A 21,628-nucleotide genomic window follows, 5' to 3' on the forward strand; every position below is an offset into this window, starting at 1 on the left:
CCTGCCAGCCCGGCGCTCCCAGCACCGCCCCCGCCCGCCCGCGGCAGCCCCGGCCGCCGGCACCGCCCCCGTCGCACCTGCGCGGAGGCGGGCGCGGGGTAACGCGGGGGCAGCGCCGCGCTCCGCCTCCGACCCGCCTCCCGCCCGCCCGGCCCGGCCCCACTCCGCTCCAGCCCCAGCTCCGCCCGGCCGAGCCGCAGCCCGGCGGCCGCCACCGAGCCATGGCGAGCGCGGCGGTACCCGCGCAGCCTCCTGAGCCGGAGGCCCCGGAGGAGCAGGGCGCGGCTGCGGCCGGGGATACGGAGCGCACGGAAGTGTCAAGCGGGGCCGGGGCGGCGGCGGTGCTGGGGGAGACGGGGCTGGCCGTGAGCTGCTGCATCGCGGCGGCGCTGAGCTGGGAGCGGCCCCTCCGCAGCCTGGGCGGCTTCGTCTGCGCCAACCTGCTCTTCTGGTGAGCGAGCCGGGCCGGGCTGGGCGCCGGGGCTGGGGTCGGGACCGCCCCCCGGGATGGGAGAGCTCCTGCCTGGTCCGCGCCGCCCCGCCCGGCCGCGGGCGTCTCCTCCCCCCGCCCCTCTTCCATCGTCCCCGGGAGGAGCGTTTGCCCCTCTGTTTCCCCTTTCCGACCGCCCTTCGCGGGGAGCTGACCCGCGCCCCCAGCTCCTCCGTGGGAAGGAAGGTCCTGCTTTTCGCTTCACCTGCGCCACGGCATTCCGTGCCCCAGCCGCCGCCCCGCGTCTGGCCATGGCCCTCCGGCGGTGTGCATCTGCTTGGTCGGGTTCTTTCATCCTCGGTGTCTGCCCTAGCCCCACACACGCCCCTCTGCTCCCATTTCCCACAGCATGATGTGTGATGATGAGGAGGTGCCTTGGAGCGAAGCTGAGCAGGGCGGCTGCAGCACACATCGCCGGGAACTTGCATTTCCCGCAGCCGAGATAAGCCGTGGGCCCGCATTTCTCTGCAGAGCTTTGAAACCTCCTGGAATCAGGCCCCGAGCCCATAGGTAGAGCTGTGCTGCTGCCCTGGACCAGTGCTTCAGAGTTCATGTGGAGTGTACCTGCTTTTCCAAATTAGTGGCCTAGTTAGTGGAGGCTTTGTGGAGTGGGGATAGCGGGAATGTTACTGCAGTGCACCAGTTCTCTTTCTTGACTAAGCTTTTTCAAGTCAGATAGTTTTGTTGAATAAACTCCAGAACTTAACATGGGGATGTGTTCGTTGCTGTGTTTGTCATGACTCTTGTCATGACAAAACAAACTTGTCTTTCTATGTGAAACTTCTTCAGGGCTTTCTCCTGATCCTTGTTTTTGTCGATGCCTACGTTTTTCGTTTTCTGATCTAAAATGTTGCTTGTGTAGAGTGATTTATGAATTAGGGCTCTAATAATACCACTAATAATTAGGGTCTAATCATACTGCAGAGACTCTTAAGACTGAATTGTGTTTCCTGTGGCTAGAACTGCCTCCTTTCCCCTTGAGTGAATAAGAGGCAACAGAGGTGGATTAGTTGCAAACTCCACTTAGTTCTCTATAACTGTAACAAGCATGATCTTTAAACTTGAGATCAAAGTCATAGAAAGAGAACTTTCTAAGGCTTTGTGCTGCACAGGAAAATCTCTGTGCAAGTGTGTGTGATTTCTAATTTTGATTGACTTTTATTATCCATCCTGCTCTTAGGTGTCCGTGGTAAATCCTTTCATTGAGAAAGTAACATGCATATGCTCTCATTTTCTGCATACTTCAGAGATCACCTATTCTTTCAGCAATTTGGAAGAGTCATAAAGGTTTATGTTTCTTTGTAACATGACTCTGATAAAATTTTCAGGGACAACATTTAGAGGAATACATTTCCACGTCTCAAGGAATAGTATCTACTGGGCAACCAGTTTTCTATTCTTTGGTCCAACTTTGGTCATAAGCAAGGTATATAGTTCCAGCATTATGTAATGCCTATAGGAAGTCTTCTTTGGTAGTCTTACTGGCAACTTATTATGTGACCAGTATTTGAAGTTATTTTATTAAAATTCATAGTTCACTCTACTTTCTTACTCTCAAAATGAGTCAGAATAGCAAAAGTCAGGGCAAGGACTGCTCATTTTACTTTGGTGGTATTGTACCTCAGCAGGAAGCTTGCCATCCTAGTGCCAGGGAGTTTTTGAGGGGTGTATACAAACCAGGAAATGCAGGAGCAGGAATGTTGACCAGTAAAATTCTGTGGTTTGACACTGAAGAACAACAGGAAAGATCTCCTTAGCAAACATATGAAATCTGACACTTTGAAAATGAAACAGTTGTTTGGTGTCACATTTCTCTGCTTTGGTGTTGGTGTGGTGTTTGCAGAACAGTGTGTTTGCTCCTTGTTCGAGATTCAGCTCATCAGCCTAGTTTGTCATGACTCAGACAGTTGCTACTGCTTCTGGACTGAGAACAAATGTCTGCCCCTGCTGCTTGTCAAGTCTCCCCTAACAGGGCTTTGTGGCCAGAGCCTAGGTAGTAGGAACGTTTCCTTGTTGCTGCTTCGTGTACCTCATCTTTTCTTGTCATGTACCTCCAAGTATCCCTATCCCCATTACAGAGTAGGTTCACTCCCAGCGTGAGGGGCTCTAATCTCAGGATTTCTCAAAGCTGAGAAGTCAATATTGCTGGATGGGAGACTTCTCTCACTATAGCAGCAGCAGTCTTGGTGGAAGAGGGAGGAAGGGAAGGTGGGGTTTAATTTTACACTTTTCTAAAAAAGTAATGGTAGTTCCTTTCTCCTGTCTGTTTCATTTTGTCGAGACTATGTTTTCCTCACAGTGAGTTTAGTATATATGCCATTCAAAACACTTCATGTGTAAACTGTTGCAGTCGGAGCTGCTGAGAGTGAACTGTTTCTCTGATGTCACAAAATCTTTTTTTTTTTTTAATATGTTCGATTGTAACCTCTTTTGTGTTGAAAATCTCGTAACCATTGTACTGCATATAAATGCATTTTTGATGTTTACTACTAAAATAACGTTCTTGTAAGTACAAGAAATTTACTAACTTAATTTCATTATGATTGCCTTAATTTTTTGAATATTCCTAACAAATTATCATGGCTCCTTAACAAGAGAGTAGAAAAAGTAGAAACAAACCTGGTTATTGAAAAAGCATTTTTCAGTTGGCACTTCCATTATTTATTCACCATGAACAGTTTTAAGCCTCTAGCCCCAAATGAACCTGATTGAAAATCTTTAAAATAAGCACCGTTTTGCACCTAATCATCTGAAATGTAATATGGATTCTTCTTCTGTATATAGCTTGCAAACTCAAGTCAAAATAACACAGGAAAACAAGACTGGTTTTTTTCCCCCTATTTTACACACATCATACCAAAAAAGTGAGTGATGGGCCTAAGAGCAGACAAACAGTTCTGGTACCAGAAGTTCAATCACTATTTTCTATTTTGAATGTTTGAGAAAGCTGGCTGCATATTTTTGCCCACTATCAGCGTTGACTGTGGGTACCACTAGAAATGTAGTCCCTGGAGAGCTGCTCACATAGGGACATCTTGGTGACAAAATGTTACTTTTTTCTTGGTCTTATCTGTATTAGGTGGTCTTCTTATGCTACTGGTGTTATTCCTAGAAGACTGCTGTGGTCGTTAGTGTCTTTCAGTACTGCCTGGGGGCTGTGAGGTTGACTATGGGTTTCCCTCAGCACTGCATGTGGTCCCTTCCTTAAGGATGACTCACTTAGTCGTTTTATAAGGATCATGACACTTTCATTCATCCCAGCCACTCTTCATGACCAGCATTCCACCAGATGTCATTAGTAAGAAATTCACAGAGACTCTGTATAGATGGTGTTGGCTATCTGCATTCAGTTTTTAATTTCACTTGACATTTTTTATGAGTCCAGTTATTGAAAGTTGCAATATATAAATTATTTACTCCCTATTGCTTTAATTCAGGCACACAGTAATTCAGCTCTGAATCCTTTTTTGTTTCCCTCTCAGGGAAACGCTCAAATCTGAGAGCATACGAGCAAAATTAATACAGAAAGAATTAATTCTGACAAAATTTTATTCCTTAAGAAGAAAATATTTGGTTCAAAGTACTGGCTTCCATTTTGGATATATGTGGGAAATTCATCAGTGGTGGTAGTCAGGAAGGAGATCACCAAACTGTATTAGGTGAGAATTGGAATAAAAGAAGTCTCTGAAATCAAAACATAAAGAAAAATGCATGAAAATTAAGTGAGTTGGAGTAAGACCAGATATTGACATCTTAAGGCCAGTTTGTAGTATGCTGGTCTTCAGAGCACTGTATTAAATTTGTAATACCTCCCACGTCAGGAGAACACATACATGTCTCTGTGACAAGATGTTTTTTTCCTTATAGCAACTAGATGCCAAATGTGGTTTTGAATGTGGGAAATTTCGGTCTTTGGCTGTCTTTGTTACAGGAAATCTTTAAGCTTCATTTTTAGCTGCTTTGGGATTACTTTCCTGAGATCCAGAGTATCAGGATAGCACACAAGTGAATAGTCCTGCCTCAAACCCTAATAAGAGTTTTTATCTCCTATCCCTTGAGTAAGGATAGTAGAATAGGTTATGTATTGACACAGTACTTTTGTAATGATAATACATTCATTATCAGAAAAGAGAAGAAAAAGTTCTGGCATAGGCTGTTTTGAAATTCACTGTGCTTTCACGAGTGGGTTTCTTACATGGTTGCTAGTTTGTTTCTTCTTGTCTGATAGTTATAACTTACTTAATTTGCTGCCTTTTACCAAGGCTTTGTAACTTATTGGTATTGAGATTATTTTATTACACTCAGCTGCAGTACAGTAAATTGCTGATATTTCTTCAAGCTTAAAAAAAATATTTATGGTTTGTTGGTTTTTTTTCTTCCTAGAAGATGACATTTCAAAATACTCTTCCTCAACTAAAGATAAAATTCCAGTGTCAGTTGGGATATAATTTTAGTGTCTACTTGTTTTCACTCAGGCAGTTTCAAGCTTATGTTCACTTTTCTGCTACAAATTATTAAAACTGTTCAAGGCTTTGGAGGTAGAAAAGTGGAACAGAAAGTTAAATTAGTTTAATTTCATTAGAAAAAAAATTAAAAGTCATTAAGAGCTCTTTAGTGACAGTTTGGATACTTTTGGCTGAGAGATTGGTTTACTGGAATAAAATTGACATTGTTTAAGAGCCAGACAGTGTTACATAAAAACCTGGACAGTTTACAGCATTTTTTCGACCAATAAGATGAAATCAGGATCAGTCAGAAAAGAAATCAGTTGGGGTAATTGAGGAATTGAGGAAAAGCGAGCATTACTGAACAATTTAGGACCAAATCTGGGATAAAGACTTTGTGGAAGATGGAAATCTCTAACAAAGGACAATAGATGAATTGCAGCATAGCTTGGATTTATTCTGTCTTGCTGAAATTTACCTGTACTGTGTCTAAAACAGTTGTCTTAAGAGAGAAATGATAATTTCTTCATGTATTAACTCAAAATAATGAAACCTTTCAAACAGTAAGTAGAATTCTGAGAACAACGGTCGTTTTAGGGGGATATGTTATGCTCCGTGGTAGATGTTACAGGACTAATGAGAGCATTAAAGAAAAGGAGATTTAGGGCAGCATGGTAGAGGTGCTACTGCTCAAACTGCTGCTACTGTATGAGAAAATGGGATTAAGATTTCTTCTGTACTTTGCCAGAGTACAGGTTAATTAAGGTCATCTGGGCATGTGTCTGCAAAAAAACAAAGGAAGCCAGGTTATTGGATGTTATGTGTTTAAATCAAAATAATTTTAACTTCCATGGAAACATCATCCCTGAATTCAATGTCATGATAGACTCAGAAGGTATGTAGTTTAGGTCATTTAAACTCCTTCTCAGTTCTTTTTTTTAAAATGCCTATCTGAGTGCAACAGGTTGCTGTAAATCTGATCCACAAGCCACAAATGTTGAAACATGATTCTAACGGCAGCATTCCCCAAGAGGTTTCCTTGCAAATACTGTGAGATAATTTTGGAATGTGGCATTTTGTTATTAACTTAATCCTATTTCCCAGACCACCAATGTACTTCCAAATTTACCAGTTTATAAGCAAATTTATCTTTGGTGATTAAATGCAAAGCATTGCAAAGGTTTTTCTAATATTTTTTTCTTAGAGACTTGTACTATTTTTTTTTTATTTAGACTTATTTTTAAGTTTAAGAATCGGTTTCTTGCAGTTGAGGTAGAGAGAATATGCAATTTGAATTCCTATCTTGGGTGTTAACTTTAGTTAGCATTGTCCTGCAGTCTTTTGCCCTGAAACCTGTGCACAGACCCCCCAGAGTACTGCTCCTTCTACGGGTAGCAATAGTAGTTTAGATTTGTGGGACTCTGTTTCTTAGGACAAAAGATTTATTTATTATTTAAAAATCTTTTTTTTCCTAATAAGTTCTGGAAGGTTTTCTAAAGAACAGCTGATTTGATCTGTGCTTTCTGGCTGAACAAATATGATCCTAATCTTTTGAATGAAACCTGACAAATAAGCTCTTTGAATAAAAGGCTGATGGCTGAGTTTTCTTTGTCTTCACAAAGAAAGAATTAAAGAAAATAATGCAAGTTTTAGAATAATAATCATGCCTCTTCTGTTTGGGTTTTTTAAATTTTTATGTACTTAATGACAGAATTTTTAGACTTCTGGGCACTACCCAATGAAAAACTCTTCGCTAGTTGGTACATAGGTTACAAATCAACTGCTCTGCAGTACTTCATTTTATTTTGGTTGAAATATCTTGGATATCTGAATTATTGGGTGGCATTCTTATTTAGAGAAAAAGCTAAAAAATAAGGTACTTCTTCCTAATTTATGTCTTTACAGAAACTTACACTTTTCTCCACTAAATTGGAAGTGATTTAAAACATTTTTAACGTACATATTTTTAAGAAGGATCCTATTACATCATTTCACAGGTTTTCAGGTAAACAGATACACAGCTATCTAAGTTCAAGCTGCCAGGCACCCAGAGTGATGGTGTGCATATTTTAAATTTGAATTAACATAAGATGTAGAGTAAGTGCATTTGAAATTATTTTATTCAACAGGGGTGGGGAGGTTTTTTAGACAGCATTTATAAGTCTTTGTTTCTTGTAAAATTTTTGACAGCACACACCAATTGTCCTTCTTTTGGCTGGGAAGAACTTAGTTTTCTTCCTGATACAATGGTAGAGCGCTGTGTTTTGGATTTAATGTGGGAATAATGTTGATAACACACTGATGTTTTACTTGTTGCTGAGCAGTTCTTACCCTAAGTCAAGGACTTTTCAGTTTCCCATTCTCTGCCAGTGTGCAGGTGCACAAGAAGTCAGGAGGGAGCATGGCCAGGACAACTGACCCAAATTGGCCAAAGGGATATTCCATACCACAGTGTACCCAGTATGCAAACTGGGGGGGAGTTGGCCTGGAGCTCCCCATCACTGGTCGGATTGGGCTGGGCATTGGTCCGTGGGTGGTGAGCAGTGGTATTCTGCATCACTGCTCTTTCTCGGGTTTTATTCCTCTCTCTCTTTTTGTTATATCGCTTTTCATTTATAATTATTATTGTTATTGTTACTTCTACTAACTTTACTTCAATTATTAAACTGTTCTTAACCCATGGCCTTTACTTTTTACCAATCTTCCGTCCCATCTCACCAGTGCAGGAGAAAAGTGAGCGAGCAGCTTAGTTGCCAGCTAGTATTATACCACAGCACCAAGAGGTACTAAAGGAACAACAGGAAATATACTGAATTACTGAGTTTTGGACTTCCAATGTGTTGAATACTTGAGGTTTGGATTTCAATATTTGTAGATACTGCATTTTGGTATTTACAGAGGCTTAGTGTGAAAATCATTTACATTCATATAAATGTATCAGAGCAATTAATATAAAAGTTGTTAATTTAATAGACATAAAAAGTGGGATTAGCCAACCTGCTTTGGGACGTTTTTTCATTTAGAAGAGTCAGAGTTTTAAACTACCTGTAAATAAAATGTAGTTGAATATGTGTTATTCCTTCTTGATTCAAAAGAGGGCAAACAAAATAATTGTGCCAGTGATCAGTAAGGGCACGAGCTTTCTGATACTATCTTTGCCATGTATTTCAAAAATGCTCTTCAGGCAGTGCATTTCATGCTGTATTTAGAATAAAACTAACCCTCTTCCTCTTCCCCAGACCTCTTGCTTCAGCTAATCAGTAGAATTTATTGCAAGCAGACAGGTGTTGATCACTCCAGCAGTAAGCATGGAAGAATGCCCTACATTCAGCTCCAAGCAGGAAACAGTTACTACCAGGAAACAGTTACTACCACATCTTTTCCTTACCTACTGCCTTCACTATAGATGTTTGTCTGAAACAGTGTTGGGTGGTCCCCTGTAAGGGCAGAAGTAGACATACCTCTAAATGAAAAACCTTTGAAATTAGCAGATCAGTATTCTTAAAATGCACTAGAAATATTTGATCTATACAGGGGAGAGCCATTCTCTATCTGGTTTATGTCATAGCCCCGTCTGGCTTACGTGTCTCGTGGAAAAAGACTGGTTCTATAGAAAACTGTCTGGAAGGTGCCAGTAGATTTTTCATCATTTAATGATGAAACAAGTGCATACCAACCTTCACCATTTAAAACTCCACAGAATTACTCTGAAGAGTTTGAGCTCTGGTTTTAAGTTGCAAATATGTGTTTGTTGAGAGTGGAGCTTAAGTCCACAAATCATGCAGCCAGTAAATGTATCATAAAAGCTGATGGTGAGGTAAAGCTCCATGCTCGCATCTGTGTTATTCGCAGCTTTCTTTTACTTGTGTGATTATGTCTGGAATTCATCTAAGGATAGATGGTTATTGAAAATGTGTCTGCTAAGGCTTTCTAGAAATAACTATCTCTGGCTGCTTATAGTCTAAATAATTTTATTTTTGAGTAAATATTTTCATATGGTTTGTGTTTACAAAGTGCAGATCATTCATAGTTCTAGAATGTGTTGTAAAAAAAAACCTTCTCAGCTAAAATGAGATAAATTTGTTCATTTAACTTTTAAAGAAATTAAAGACAGCCTTACCTGTCAAGGCATGACAAAAATAGCTTTTTGTCATGCCCTATAAAAGTTCATTATGTTTACAGGCTGCAATATTGAATGATATTATTTACCTTTGAAATTTCCTAGCTGGCTTGTGCCACTTGAATGCCTTTGTACAATCTGGTTTGTGCAGTTAATTGTCCCACATGGTCTGTTCTGTGAGGTAGCTGCTTCTTGATACATCAAATCCAATGGATGATTAGTTATGTTAGTTAATATATCTTGCCAGCATTGATATATGGCTACCCCCTACTGGAGTAAAGCTGGAGAAATTACAAGGACAAGATACCTTGGGGTACTTTTCTATCTATAGGTCATGTGATATTAGGTAATATCACCTCCACGAGCAAGTAAAGGAGCCCTCTAACCAGATGAGGCCTGTGGTGCTCTTCTGCTATGTACAGTCTTGCTTTTGCATTGGGATTTCATTTGTATGTTCTGTCCCATTTTTTCTTTCCATCCAAACTTCCTAGCTATGGGAAGCTGGTCAAAAGGATATTACTTTTTTTGCTCTTAGAGCATGATTCTTGAACTTAAACAACATTTTAGAAAAATATGGAAGTTGGCAAAATACTGAAAGAGTTACATTTGAATTTAGCTACTTCTGAATAGGCAGTAGAGGTTAATGGCAAGGCATATTTATTTGTGTGACATTAAAAATAAGGAAGCATAACTTGCTAAGAAGTTGAATTATGTAATTTAAGAAAATTATTTTGTACTACTTTATAGATAGGAAGAAATGAAAGTGACTGAAATGCTGAAGAGAGGGTAGAGTAGTTTGCAGTGTAATTTCATAATGGCTGTGGGTTGTTTGGGGTTTTTTTCCCAGAAAATCTCAATACATGTATTATTTTAAAACCACAATAGAAAGAGTCCACCATTATACAGTCAATGAAATTCCACTTTTAAGTGTGGAAGTTTTCAAGTTTTGACTCTTAATAGAATCACTTCTGTCCAGCTGCAGTATAACTAGGCACAGAAACTGTTATACCTCCAAGTTCTAAGGTCTTACGGAAAAGGATTTGCCAGCCACTTCTAAGACTAAAATAGTCATAGAATGAAGATATCATTCAGGTTGGTAGGGACTTTAGGAGGTCTCTAGTATGACTACCAGCCCAAAATAAAATCAATATTAATTCCGATCAGATTGCTCAGTGTTTTGTCTTGACAGCCTTCAAGGTTGAAAATTCCATGACCTCTGTGGGTAACCACTGCTTAATTATTCTAACAGCCAATAGTGGATAGCTCTCCTGTTTCATTTCCCAAAACTGGTTTTTCAGTCTTCCACAGTGGAGTTGAGTAGTGGACTTGGCTCCATCATGCTTATATTCTTTTGACATAGAAGAACATAGGTTGGAAGGACCAACAGCAGGTCAGCTAGTCTGACTTGATCAAACGAGGTCCAGTTAGAACACGTTGCTTAGGTTCTTACACAATAAAGTTTTTGCAAGTCATACTCCAAAGGGGTCTGCCACCTGCTCAGTGCCTCCAGTAGCTCTCTCACTGGACTGCTCTGTATGTTAACCAGAGGACACCCTTCACAGTGAGGCCACTTTTGCCGTCAGTCCAGGGGAGAGTCTTTTCTTGCAGCCTCAAAGCCAGGTGGCTGTATCCCACCTCTGGAGCTGCATCTGAGTGAAGGCCTTTTCTATGCGGGGAGTGCCTGTTTCAGCCAATGCTGGGAACTGAGTCCTGTGCCACCTCAGGACCATTTTTTTGCAGTTCTGCACTGCCTTCAGCAGAGTTTCCTGCCCCCTTGCCATGCCAGCTGCCCTGTTAACTGCTGAAGTAATTATCTGAAACGGATAATTTTAGACATTGTTTTAACCCTCTCCTTCTTAAAAAAAAAAAAAAGGCAAAACCAAAACAAACCAAAAAAACCCACTAAAACCTCAAAAATACTGCAGAATTCCATGGGGGAACAAAGGAACAAATCTTGGTTATGTGTCTTGTAATGGTTTTTACTTCCACATCACTTGCAGAAGAACTTAACTTGAACTTGAGTCTGTTTTGGTTATTGCTTAAAAACAGGCGATGTTGAGTAAGCATAGCTATTGATTCTTCTACAAAACAGAAGTATTTTTGTGAAGTAAAAAAAGATGTCATTCTGGAGCCTTTCAGTTTATCAGGTGGGTGTGGGTGTGTTAGAAGTACTTAAGAGTAAAGTCTGTTCTTTTTCTTAAAAAAAAAAAGAGGAAAAAATGCCCTAGCTCTTAATAATAAGCAAAAGTACCAGTGAAACCTTTTGTTAGTCTCGTTGCTATGCGTCATGTTGATAATTCCTAGAAGAATTTTGAATCCTGACACTGGTAGCAAAACAAGTGTTTTTCAGATCCCAGCATGTTGGACTAACCTTTTGAAAAGGTTATGATAGACATGCCAAAAAAAGTACAAGGGGATCTTATCAGCTTTTCACCAGGAAGGGCTTCAAGGACATAGATCTGACATGCAAAAAGTTTTTCTAATCTGTATTTCTGTGGCACCTGAGGGCTGGCACACGCTGGCTGTGAATAAATTCGTAAGAGATGGTCTTTCTTGCAAACATCAGAGTCTAGGTGAAGAGTACTGAAGCAGGGGAGAAAGGACTGACAGCCAATAATGCTGAGGCATGGGAAGTCCAATCAGAATAATTCAAAGCTCTCCAAACGAGTGAAGAGCCCTTGTTCGGTGACTACAATAGCTGCTCCAACTAGATTACAGGTTTTTTCCTTAAAAGCTATGGAGCAGAAAGACTGCAGAATCAAGAACATAGAATGACATGACTTGGAAGCATCTTTCAGAGAGGATGCTACCTTGTTAATCCTTGTTTGCTAATCCTTGTCCGCATTAGTGCAATTGTTTTTAACAGCAGGTGACAGCTGTGATTGCAGTGAAACTAGCAGTGCCGTTTAGTTGTGAGCATAAAATAGGTCAAACGTGTTCTGTGCGTTCTTTGAAAGATAGACTAAGCCTTCTTCGTAAACATCTGATCTTACTTTGAAAAGCTAGTAAATCGTGTGTGTACATACACACATACATGCACACACACGTAACATTTTGGTACTGATGTCTTTCTTTGAGACCATCGAGGACTGGCCAGTGGTAGTTGTTAAGTCAGGGCATACTATGTGATTCTATAGAACATTCATGCACAAGCACCATGAAAAACTTATAGAATAGGTATGGTATTAAGCCTAAATAATTTAAAGGCCTGCATTTGTTATAAACTTCTGCTGCCTAGGAGTTGGATGAAAAATTCTTCACTTGATTTTTCCCGTACAGTGTCCCATCTCTCGCCTCAGCCCATTATCAATAAGTTAGGTAGGCTAAACAGAGTCTTCAGTGCAGTTGAACTTAAAATCAAGGATTTTTAATGCTGAATAATATTACCTAGAAAAATAGTACAACAACAGGATGCAAAGCTGTTAGGAATTTTGATTTAATGAGCTGTGATTGGGCAGCTTTGAAAGAGCTTACCTTGCAATAATTTTTCTCTATAGTTCTCTGTTAGTTTTCTTGAGCTGGCTGAAATTATACAGGGGTGCAGGGGTTTTTTCATAGAATAGTCCTATAATTTGAATTCTCCACAGATGTAGAAACCCTTTATATTTAGGTAAAACTTTAAGAGTGAGCTTGTGTGTTTGCGTTTATTGGAAATCACATCCTGATCTGCTCAGGGCAAATATGGATTTCTGTTAAATGTAAAAATTAGTGGCATGGACTCTTTATTTTTTTTTTATTTATTTTTTTTTTTTAATGCAACCTTGCTTTTTGAGGATTGCAAGGCATACTGGAACAGTTTTCTACAACAGCAGTGTGTCCTGAGCTTGTTAGAAACATTGGGAAGTGTGAAGGACCAGGAATCAGAATGGGGAAAATCTCAGAAGTGGAAAAAGATGTACAGTGATTGAAAGGACTTTATGATACAGCCTTTACAGTTGTTACGTGTGTACACATTCTATGCTTCCCCAGGGTTTGTATTTCCCGGGCGTGTTCACCTCCCTGCTCCTCTGTTTCTCTGCCGATTGGCTGGGGAGGCTGCAGAGAGGGGACAGCCTCCATTCGTCCCTTCTCTCCCCGGTTACTCCCACGTTCCTCCCCCTTTTGCTCGTGTCCCTATCCTGGTTTGTCCCCCTGCTTGTCTGTCTCATGCTCCGCCCTATGTTCTGGCCCTTTCCCCTCCCGAGCTGGCAAAAGACGGTGTGGACGCGTGAATAGGGGATTCTACCTGCATCCCACATTTGTGTCCCGGAGTTGTGTTGTGCCACGGTCCTCCCCCCCTTTTTCGGACCGCGGCAGGGAAGTCAATTTTCTTTTTAAAAATCCAAGTGTCCTCAAAGGATCTCTCTTGGCTTCCTCCATTGGCCATGCTTGCTACTCCTTTTCTTTTCCTTTCCCCCTCTTTCATGCAGAAAATCTCTGCAGCAGCAACTCATTGGGTGGCCAGTTGCCCAGTTTTCAAATCTGAGAAGTTTCTTGGAAACGTCCCAGCTTCGTGTGATTTTGTTTCTGTTGGTATTCTCATTTGATCTAGTTCCTTGAACAGTGGCTTCTTACTGATTTTGGCTATCCTCAACTTTTTAAGTTAATTGCTTTTTCTTTAAAAAAAATAAGAATTTGTTCATGATCTGTATTCAGATTTCTGATTTAAAGTGCTTAAAACAAGCTAATAAATACTTCCGCTTATTTTATGTATTTAATTGAATTTTAATTCTTTTTCTGTCACACCCTTTTTTTTTTTGTGAGTTAAGATATTTGCCAGTAAAACAGATAGAAGAGCTAATCTCCAAGCACACCTGGACAGTAAAGTCAACAGTGCATGAGATTATAACTCATATGTTCTGAGTGTAGGTCTGTTTGACTTGACTAGACGTGTTCTAAAAAATTATGTAATGAAAACCAAGATTCACAAAAGCTTGTTATGAAGACAGTTTTGAATACGATGCCATGATACAGATTTACCTCATCTTTGTATTTGAAAGAATGATTTGTATAGAAATCGTACTGGAACACAGGCTCTGTAGGAAACACAAGAAAATGTTTAACCTTTTTTGTGTGCATTGTGCCAAGGCAATTTATGCTAATAAAACCATAATTAATTTAAAAGTAATGTTTTCTATGCAATAATTAAAATATTTTGGTTTATATGCTCTGTGCTTAAATAAAAGTATACTACAGACTTAATGTATGTTTGATCATTGTATCTTTAAATGAGACTATGTCATACTTCAAGCTCTCACTGTTTGCTTTCCGTGGAAAGGTTGTGGGGAAAAACAAAATTCAATTAATGTAATCTCAGTTTATTTTTATCAGTATTAGTAGCAACTGTGAGTTTTCATATGCTGACAATAAGTTTAAAAGTATTCAACATTTATTTCTTCTTGACATTCTAGGTTTCTTGCACTGACCTCTTGGAGAGTGTATCATCTAACTGCTCTCATAATACTTGGAGTGCTAATTCTTCAAATCATGAAGGATTTGGTATTCTCAAGGATAAAAGGTAAGACAGTGTACTGATAGAGTTCCATGCTTAAACACCTGCAATTTGGAGCATGTTATTTCATTACTAAAGCCAGGTCAATATTATGATTATTCTAAAAGTATTAGCTAATTTTAGAGAGGGATAATAGGTCTATGGTGGTCTATTACCATTTTCAATGAAGTTTTGCTGTATTTTATAGGAAGGGCATTAGCAGATTTATTTTAGCATTTGGATGAGTATAATTGGTATCAATGAACAATCATTCTTGTTTCTTAACTGCTAGGTCTGAAAATGAATTATTTTCTAAATTACAGAGTTTTTCTAAACATTCATACTTCCTCTGGCATTGTTCTAATTATAACACTGTTGAAAAGTTTGGGACATCCAATATAAATTGGTCACATTTGTAAACAGATAGAGAAATTACCTGTTTTAGCACAGTTGAAATAAGAAGTGAGCAGTACTTTTTTCTACTTTATGTAGCATTTAGTTTCCAATGTGTATAAAGTTTTACGTGGATACAACCAGTTCTGAAAGTGATTTTGCATTTGTTGGCTGGGCTGGTGTTTAGAGGTTGTTTGTTTTTTTTTTTAATTCCTGTCCTGTATTTCATTACCATCTTGCAAATTCTTTGAGAAAATGTTCATCACAAGTCTGTAATTTTCATTCTTGGGAACATTTTTTTCAAGTGTCTTATTTTGCCTTTTGTTCAATCTTGAATCCCATGCAAAGTGTTTGAAAAATCATCTGAACCTAGTACAAAAGCAGGAAATAGGTGTCAGAGAAGCGTGGTATTCCTCTTTGATGTACTAACACGTCATTTCTGACTTCCAGAGCCTGTTGTTCCCTGCGAAGTTATGGCAATTATTTGCAGCCTTTTCTGAAGCATGATTTATTCTCATTGCCTTTTCTGGGAGTCTTGGTTACCATTTTGTTTCCTGCTTGACCATTACAAGCTCAGAGGCCAAATTGTAAAGCTTAGCAGAAATTAATTTTTTAGGCTCTGCGTTGCATAAATCACCACAAACATTGATTACCTCAGTAGTGGGAAGGTAATGATTTAGGTAAATTCACTCTTACCTGTAATTAATATTTTTGTATTGACCCAATTCAAGAGGCACCGCTCTCGTGTCTGTGTGATTATTTAACCATTCATTATAGAAATGAGGCTAGGAAGACCTGTATTTCCCACCTTACAGAATGATTATTTACTGTAACAATAATCTTTAGTAATAATCTTTATCTTTGATGTCATGATACACAGAGTTGAAGAACAATCAGGTTCTTGAAGTAACACGGTGGAAGTGTTAGTGACTTGAAATCAATGAAGCGCCACTCCAAAAAGCAGAAAAAAGTTCTTCCCAAAGTAACACTTCTGTGTAGCTGCTTCACACTTCCAGCCAACCACTAGATGGCAAGACTATTACAGATTCATAAGGAATGTAGAAAGTGGTAGATGTTGACAGTGTGTAGATGTAAAGCGTAAGTTATGCTGGTTATCTTCTTCATGACATCCTTCCACGTGGAAATGTAGCCATAGAAGATACTGATTTTTCCATTTTATGTTTTTTACTGGTATATTAAGTTTACAGAAAGCAATTCAATAACTGTTACTGTAAGTTAAGATACCCTTCCTGTTTGACTAATACAGACATTTCCATAGTAATTTTGTCTCAATTTTGAACATTCTTTAAGAATAAAGAAAAAAAAAATATTCTTTCTGGTTTACTGCATGGTGTTTCATCTTACGTTCCTACAATTGCAGGTGCAAAGCTTTGGAGGACCATCACTGGCAAGTAGGTATATTATTTTTAATACATTGGTTATTTAATACCTAATTTTTTTATAGTTAGTCTGAAATTTAAAAAAAAAAGCTATTTTCCCTCAAATTACAACCAAATTATTTTGATCCTACCATCTTTTCTAAGTTTATTACTGTTTGTTCATAGTTTTTAATAACTTATTTTTTTCCTGATTTGAGTTATATTAAAGTATATAGTAGTATATCAGAATACTTCTAGAAATGCTTTTCCTTACAGCAGGGTTATCATGCTTTGTGTTTTCTGGGAATTGGTGTTTTCTTTCAAGTAGGGAAAAATACTGTCTTGGTCAAGGAGGTAACTGTTAGAACTTCATTATACCAGTTCTGTTTAGAAGTAGATAAGCTTGCTGGGGTTTCCCTTTAAATCAGCACAAGTAATTGATCATTATAATTTCAAATAAACATTAGTTGATATCCATATGAATAAAATGGATCCGAAATCTGTTGACTTGCCATTGACCTGTCTCAGGCAAATGTTTATATTGTTTTGTTAGAGTAGAGTATACAATTTATTTAATTTGTTGGCAGTATAATCAGTGTCTCTACATGATTTACAGACAATCCATTTGCAGAATAAAAGTCTGTACATTTAAGGTTTTATTCCTCTAAACAGAACGCTAGGAATTATTATATATCTGATGTCATTTGAAAGCTTTTCCATTAGTACACTATTGTATTACACCGTGACACTGAAGAAACAGTAATGTAAAGTTGAAAAGGGGAAGATGCAGGGTTTTATTCTCTGCCTAGAGATAGATACCTTTTCTACAGGTATGAAATATCTTCAGACCTTCTTATGAACATGAAGTGGAGCTGTATGGAATTCGTGCCAGGTTAGGTCATGAACTGAGAAGCGTAAAATGCTTCTTTTACCATAGCTAGTGCTACTTTGTGTATCTGTGTAGACTGTCAGTGCTTCAAAGATATTAATTGAGAAGCCATTGCTATGACACAGTAGATTAGTGTGATTTGTGTTTCGTTTCTTCCTCCTGTTCTTTGTGAGAGAACTTTACATAAAATTTACTATCTTTTGGCGTTTGACATCTGAATTTGCCTGTCTGTTTATATTCAAGAAGAGGAAGGCAAAGAAAATTGCTTGTGGAGTGGAAGGAAACAGGTTTTTGACTGGCTTTTATTTCTGTGAGAAATAATTCTGCGGTCTGAGACTAGTTTTTTCTCTTACTCCGTAATTCATCAGATTCCCAAACCAGAAGAGTTGATTTTTGTGAAAAGGCTATAAATAGTACTTTAAATATCTTGGATTCAGTTTTTCATGTGTCCAGAATCTTGGACTTGATTTGCTGTTCTGTGGGAAGACAATGCAGAGAGTGGAAAAGAGAATTTGATGAGCTCACCATAGCTTATGCCATTGGGTAATATAATACAAGTACTGCATGTCTCTGTGTAAAATAGTTTGCAATGGGTAGAACACAAAGTCAATCCATAAGTACATCTAGCCCAGTATCTGTTCTCTGAAGGCATGCAGCCAGGAGAAACATGACCTTGGGTAGTGTATAAAAGCAGGACAAGCTTGCAAGGTACTTCCTCTGGTGTACTTTCCCAGCGGCTTCCAGTTGAACCTTCCTCCCCACCCCCATCCCAAGCTGTTCTAAGTGGACTGTCAGTGAATTTGCCTCATTGCTTTTGTTCTTAAAAACTTTTGCTATTTACAACATCCTGTAGCCCAGATATCCACAGCTGAACCATGTACTTTGTGAACAGTCTTCTGTTTGTTTACTGCTTATATAATAGTTTCTTAATCTCTTCCTACATTTTTTTTACATTGGAAGAGATACTGAGCAATCATTCTCTATTAATATTCTTCAACAAGCTTCTATCCTGTCCCGTTTAGTTCATGACTACTTAATTGTTCCTAAAATAGAAGTTCTCCATAGTTTTTATGTCTTCATTGTGCTTTTCTGCACTTTTCTTCCATTTCTGTTATCCTTTTTGTCAGGGGGACAGAATTACAAATAGCATTCAGGGACACCCTTGGACTATATGTCAGCACAAGAATGCCCTCTCTTCTTTTCTTGATAAATCCCAATGCATGGTTGACTTTTTTAGCCTCTACTGAGCTCTGAATTGATGTTTCCATCATTTCAAGATTATGTTCCTGAGTAGTAAAGATCAGCTTAAAGCCCATGTGACTTTAAGAGGGTTTTTTAAACTCTGAGAATCTCTTCTTGTTTCATCTGCCTTTTTGCAAGCAAATCACATGATAATTAATTAAAGTTATGCAGTTCCTTGCAACTGTCTCTGTCTTTACCAGAATAATTCCTCTCATATCCCATTACTTCTCAGACTCCATAAGAGCAATTGATAAGAGAGCTTGTTGAAAGCCTTCTCAGAAATCCAGATGAATTTTTGTGGCCATGAATGTTTGTCTACAACAAGCAGGTTGGCTCTTTGAAAGGACCTGCATGTCCTTTGTTAGTTTTCCACAGTTTGCACAGAGCAGAGATGAGTCTTTAGTGATTTGTATTTCTATGGCTCTTGAGCACCTTCTCTAAAAATAGATGTTGCTTTAGACACTTCACAGCCCTCTGGTGTGAAGGCAGCTTTAAGAGAGGTTGTTTAACATAAATGAAATTTCAACTGTTGCACCCTAGCTTTCATTTATAACTTTTATAAGTTCCCATAAAGACTTTGCATTTGTTTACACTGTGAGTGGGTGTTTGGATTTCTTTTTTTTCTTTTCTTTCTGAATGCTAACATAAATGTGCCTGTTGATTGTGTTGAAATTGGAAGAACTGCTGTAAGATGTTGAGGCTGGGCATGTGGTTGCTTTTCATTTTATTCAGAACTGTGTATGAAAAGCTGTCTTCAGGTTATCATATGTAAGCAAGATGTGCCAAGTGTATCCCCATACTCTCTGTTTACAAGAAACGCTACTCAGCAGAAAATCACCTGCTCTTAGATAACATACAGAGAAGAAATTTAGTAGATCTGTGGTACTTGCAAGGAGAGGCAGTGCCTACTCTAATAGATGCCTATTCTAATAAATTAAACATGTTTATGATTTTTTTTGAGCATCGTGACCCCAGGCATAAAACACCTGCATCCATAGAATTTAACTGCCTTACGTTCCATATGGAATGTCCCTGTGCAGGCAGGAAGGGATTCCTGGTCTATGTCAACTTTGTAACTACCTCGAGTTGTTTTGGAAAGTGCCTAGTTGGTGTGTGCCAAAACTGTGCTAAGAGCTATTTTAATGATTGAACTGCATAACTAGTGCCTGGCAGCATTGCCACACACAGTTTGGTTTTTTAAAACAGACATAGTCAGAAAGTAACAAATTCTCTGAACTGACTCCTCTCCTGCCTTACCTTTGCATTATTCTGGTTTTGAAAATTAATATCAGTCAGTCACTATTGCACTATGATGTTTGATAAATGGTGGCATAGTTGGCATGTATTTAATAGTGAAATTGTATCCTTTGTGCTATTATTTTTGGAAGTAAAATGTGTTGATAATTGGAGGATGAATGACTGATTATCACTGTTCTGCAACTTGTATTTTTTCAACATTCACCTGCATTGTGTATCTCTCCTACTGCACATACGCTCCAAGTACCAGAAATCAAAGCACTTCAATGAAGACGCTGTTAATTTGTGGCACTTGTTTTTAGTCCTCCTTGGTCTTAGTTGAGCACTGCTGACTAGTTAGAGCAAGCGTAGCCTCCTTTCTTTTTCATTGCCATCATTCAAATGCAGAATGCTAGTTGTCTCCCATGTGAAATGTGTATATATAAGAAGACCTGTGCTTCTATTTCTAATGGAGTCATTTACTACTATTTTAAGTTTAAAATTTTCAAACTGAAGCAAGATAAGATCTCATCCTGAATCTTCCTCAGTTGAAGCAGGCTCCTGTAGGACCTTTTTTTTTCCCCTGAATCTTCTTCTGTTTCTGAGGAACTCCTGTGCTGATATCTTGCCTTTTAAAAAAGGGTTAAAGGAACTGTGGAAAGGGTCACTTGTTAAATTCCTCTTTTTCACTATAAAGCTGTTTTATTTCTTCATATCCTAGTGAGATTTATTTGAAACCTGATGCTTCTCTAGTTAGTAGACTTATTAGAATATGCTCAGGACTTGTGGCACACATTCATTTCTTGTGTGGTCAAATTTAAGAAGGTCAAATTAATATTAATTCAAAATTATCCTTTTATAGCAAGCCTAAAATAATCAATTGCAGCCTGAGAAGAGACTAGCAACAGTCCTTTAAAATGGCCATCAAAGAGTGACTGAAGAGAATAAGACAGAAAAAAAGGAGTTAGTGCAGCTGACAACTCTGCATAGCTAGTTTTCAGTCCCCAATTATGTTTTATCATTTTCTTCAACTAAAACTACTGACTTTTAGGAAGAGCCTTTCCTGACCAGTGGTGGTGTTAGGCTCTCTACTGGCACTAGTGCCTGCATCAGCTGCACAGACTGCAGCAGGTGTGCAGTACTTACTACATTATTATACACTAAACATTTTGAATATCACTCTTTAGGCCATGAAAATAAGTCCTGAAACAGTTCTCCTGGCCTCATAGTTTGACAGAAAGTCTTTTTATTGCCAGAGCGGGCTTTTCCTCCCAGGTAGACTTGCGTGCTCTCCTGTGGTCCCAATAAGAGGGAAAAATAAGGAGGTGCAGCACCATGAACAGCATGTCTTCTTCACTGCCGCTCATATAATCAGATCGATCAAGATTTAGACTCCTGTAAGAAGAAACAGGAACATTACAAGACAAAAAGGACTCTCTTTGGTTGCAGCTTTTAACTTGCAGCTGTCTTTATTGCAGCAATTTAGGACTTGATGTTGAAAACCATGGGTTAATATTAAAGCTCTCTTGAAGCTTAGTCGTTATCCATCTGGTTATTTCTGAAATAACAGCCTTCACTAATAGAATGTTACATACACAGAGGTTGTTGTCCAAGCCCAGGACATTCCTGTTTCTCCTCCCTCCTCCAGTCCCTTCTTTTTGTATTCCTTTTATGAGAGTTAACTGTGGTGATACTTGCAGCCTCCCAGAGCTGTCAAAGTTGCTGCTTGCTTCCAGGGTAGCGTTACTGTTTGGTAGGTAACATCCATTACTGGGTCAGCAAGTGCTATATCCCTGTTGTGACAAATCAGCTACAAATTCAGGTCATAACTTTCCAAGACCTGACTTCATCTTTCGACCTACATAGATTGCACACTTGCATCAGCCCAGCTCGTAGACATTTGTATGCATTGCAATAGTCAGTGCACTCTGAAAAACAATCTTCTATGCTAGCACTGTTCAAAG

General features: G+C 38.9%; 1 protein-coding gene across 2 annotated transcripts in view; it reads left to right on the plus strand.

The window, feature by feature from the left end:
- Positions 1 to 206: 206 nt before the first annotated feature.
- RETREG1 (reticulophagy regulator 1) overlaps positions 207 to 21,628 on the plus strand; it is a 66,430-nt gene continuing 45,008 nt past the window's right edge. Inside the window, exons 1-3 of one of the 2 annotated variants that reach the window (XM_051799331.1) lie at positions 207 to 451; positions 14,446 to 14,552; positions 16,300 to 16,330. In XM_051799331.1, coding sequence (XP_051655291.1) covers positions 222 to 451; positions 14,446 to 14,552; positions 16,300 to 16,330 — 368 coding nt within the window. In that variant the 5' untranslated portion in view covers positions 207 to 221. Of the gene's footprint in view, positions 452 to 560; positions 1,001 to 14,445; positions 14,553 to 16,299; positions 16,331 to 21,628 lie in introns of those variants that run through there. The other variant, XM_051799333.1, reaches the window with a different exon arrangement.

This window comes from Manacus candei, unplaced genomic scaffold, assembly GCF_025592945.1.
Source record: "Manacus candei isolate 608988 ecotype Guabito, Panama unplaced genomic scaffold, ASM2559294v1 h1tg000049l, whole genome shotgun sequence".
Lineage (NCBI taxonomy): Eukaryota > Metazoa > Chordata > Aves > Passeriformes > Pipridae > Manacus > Manacus candei.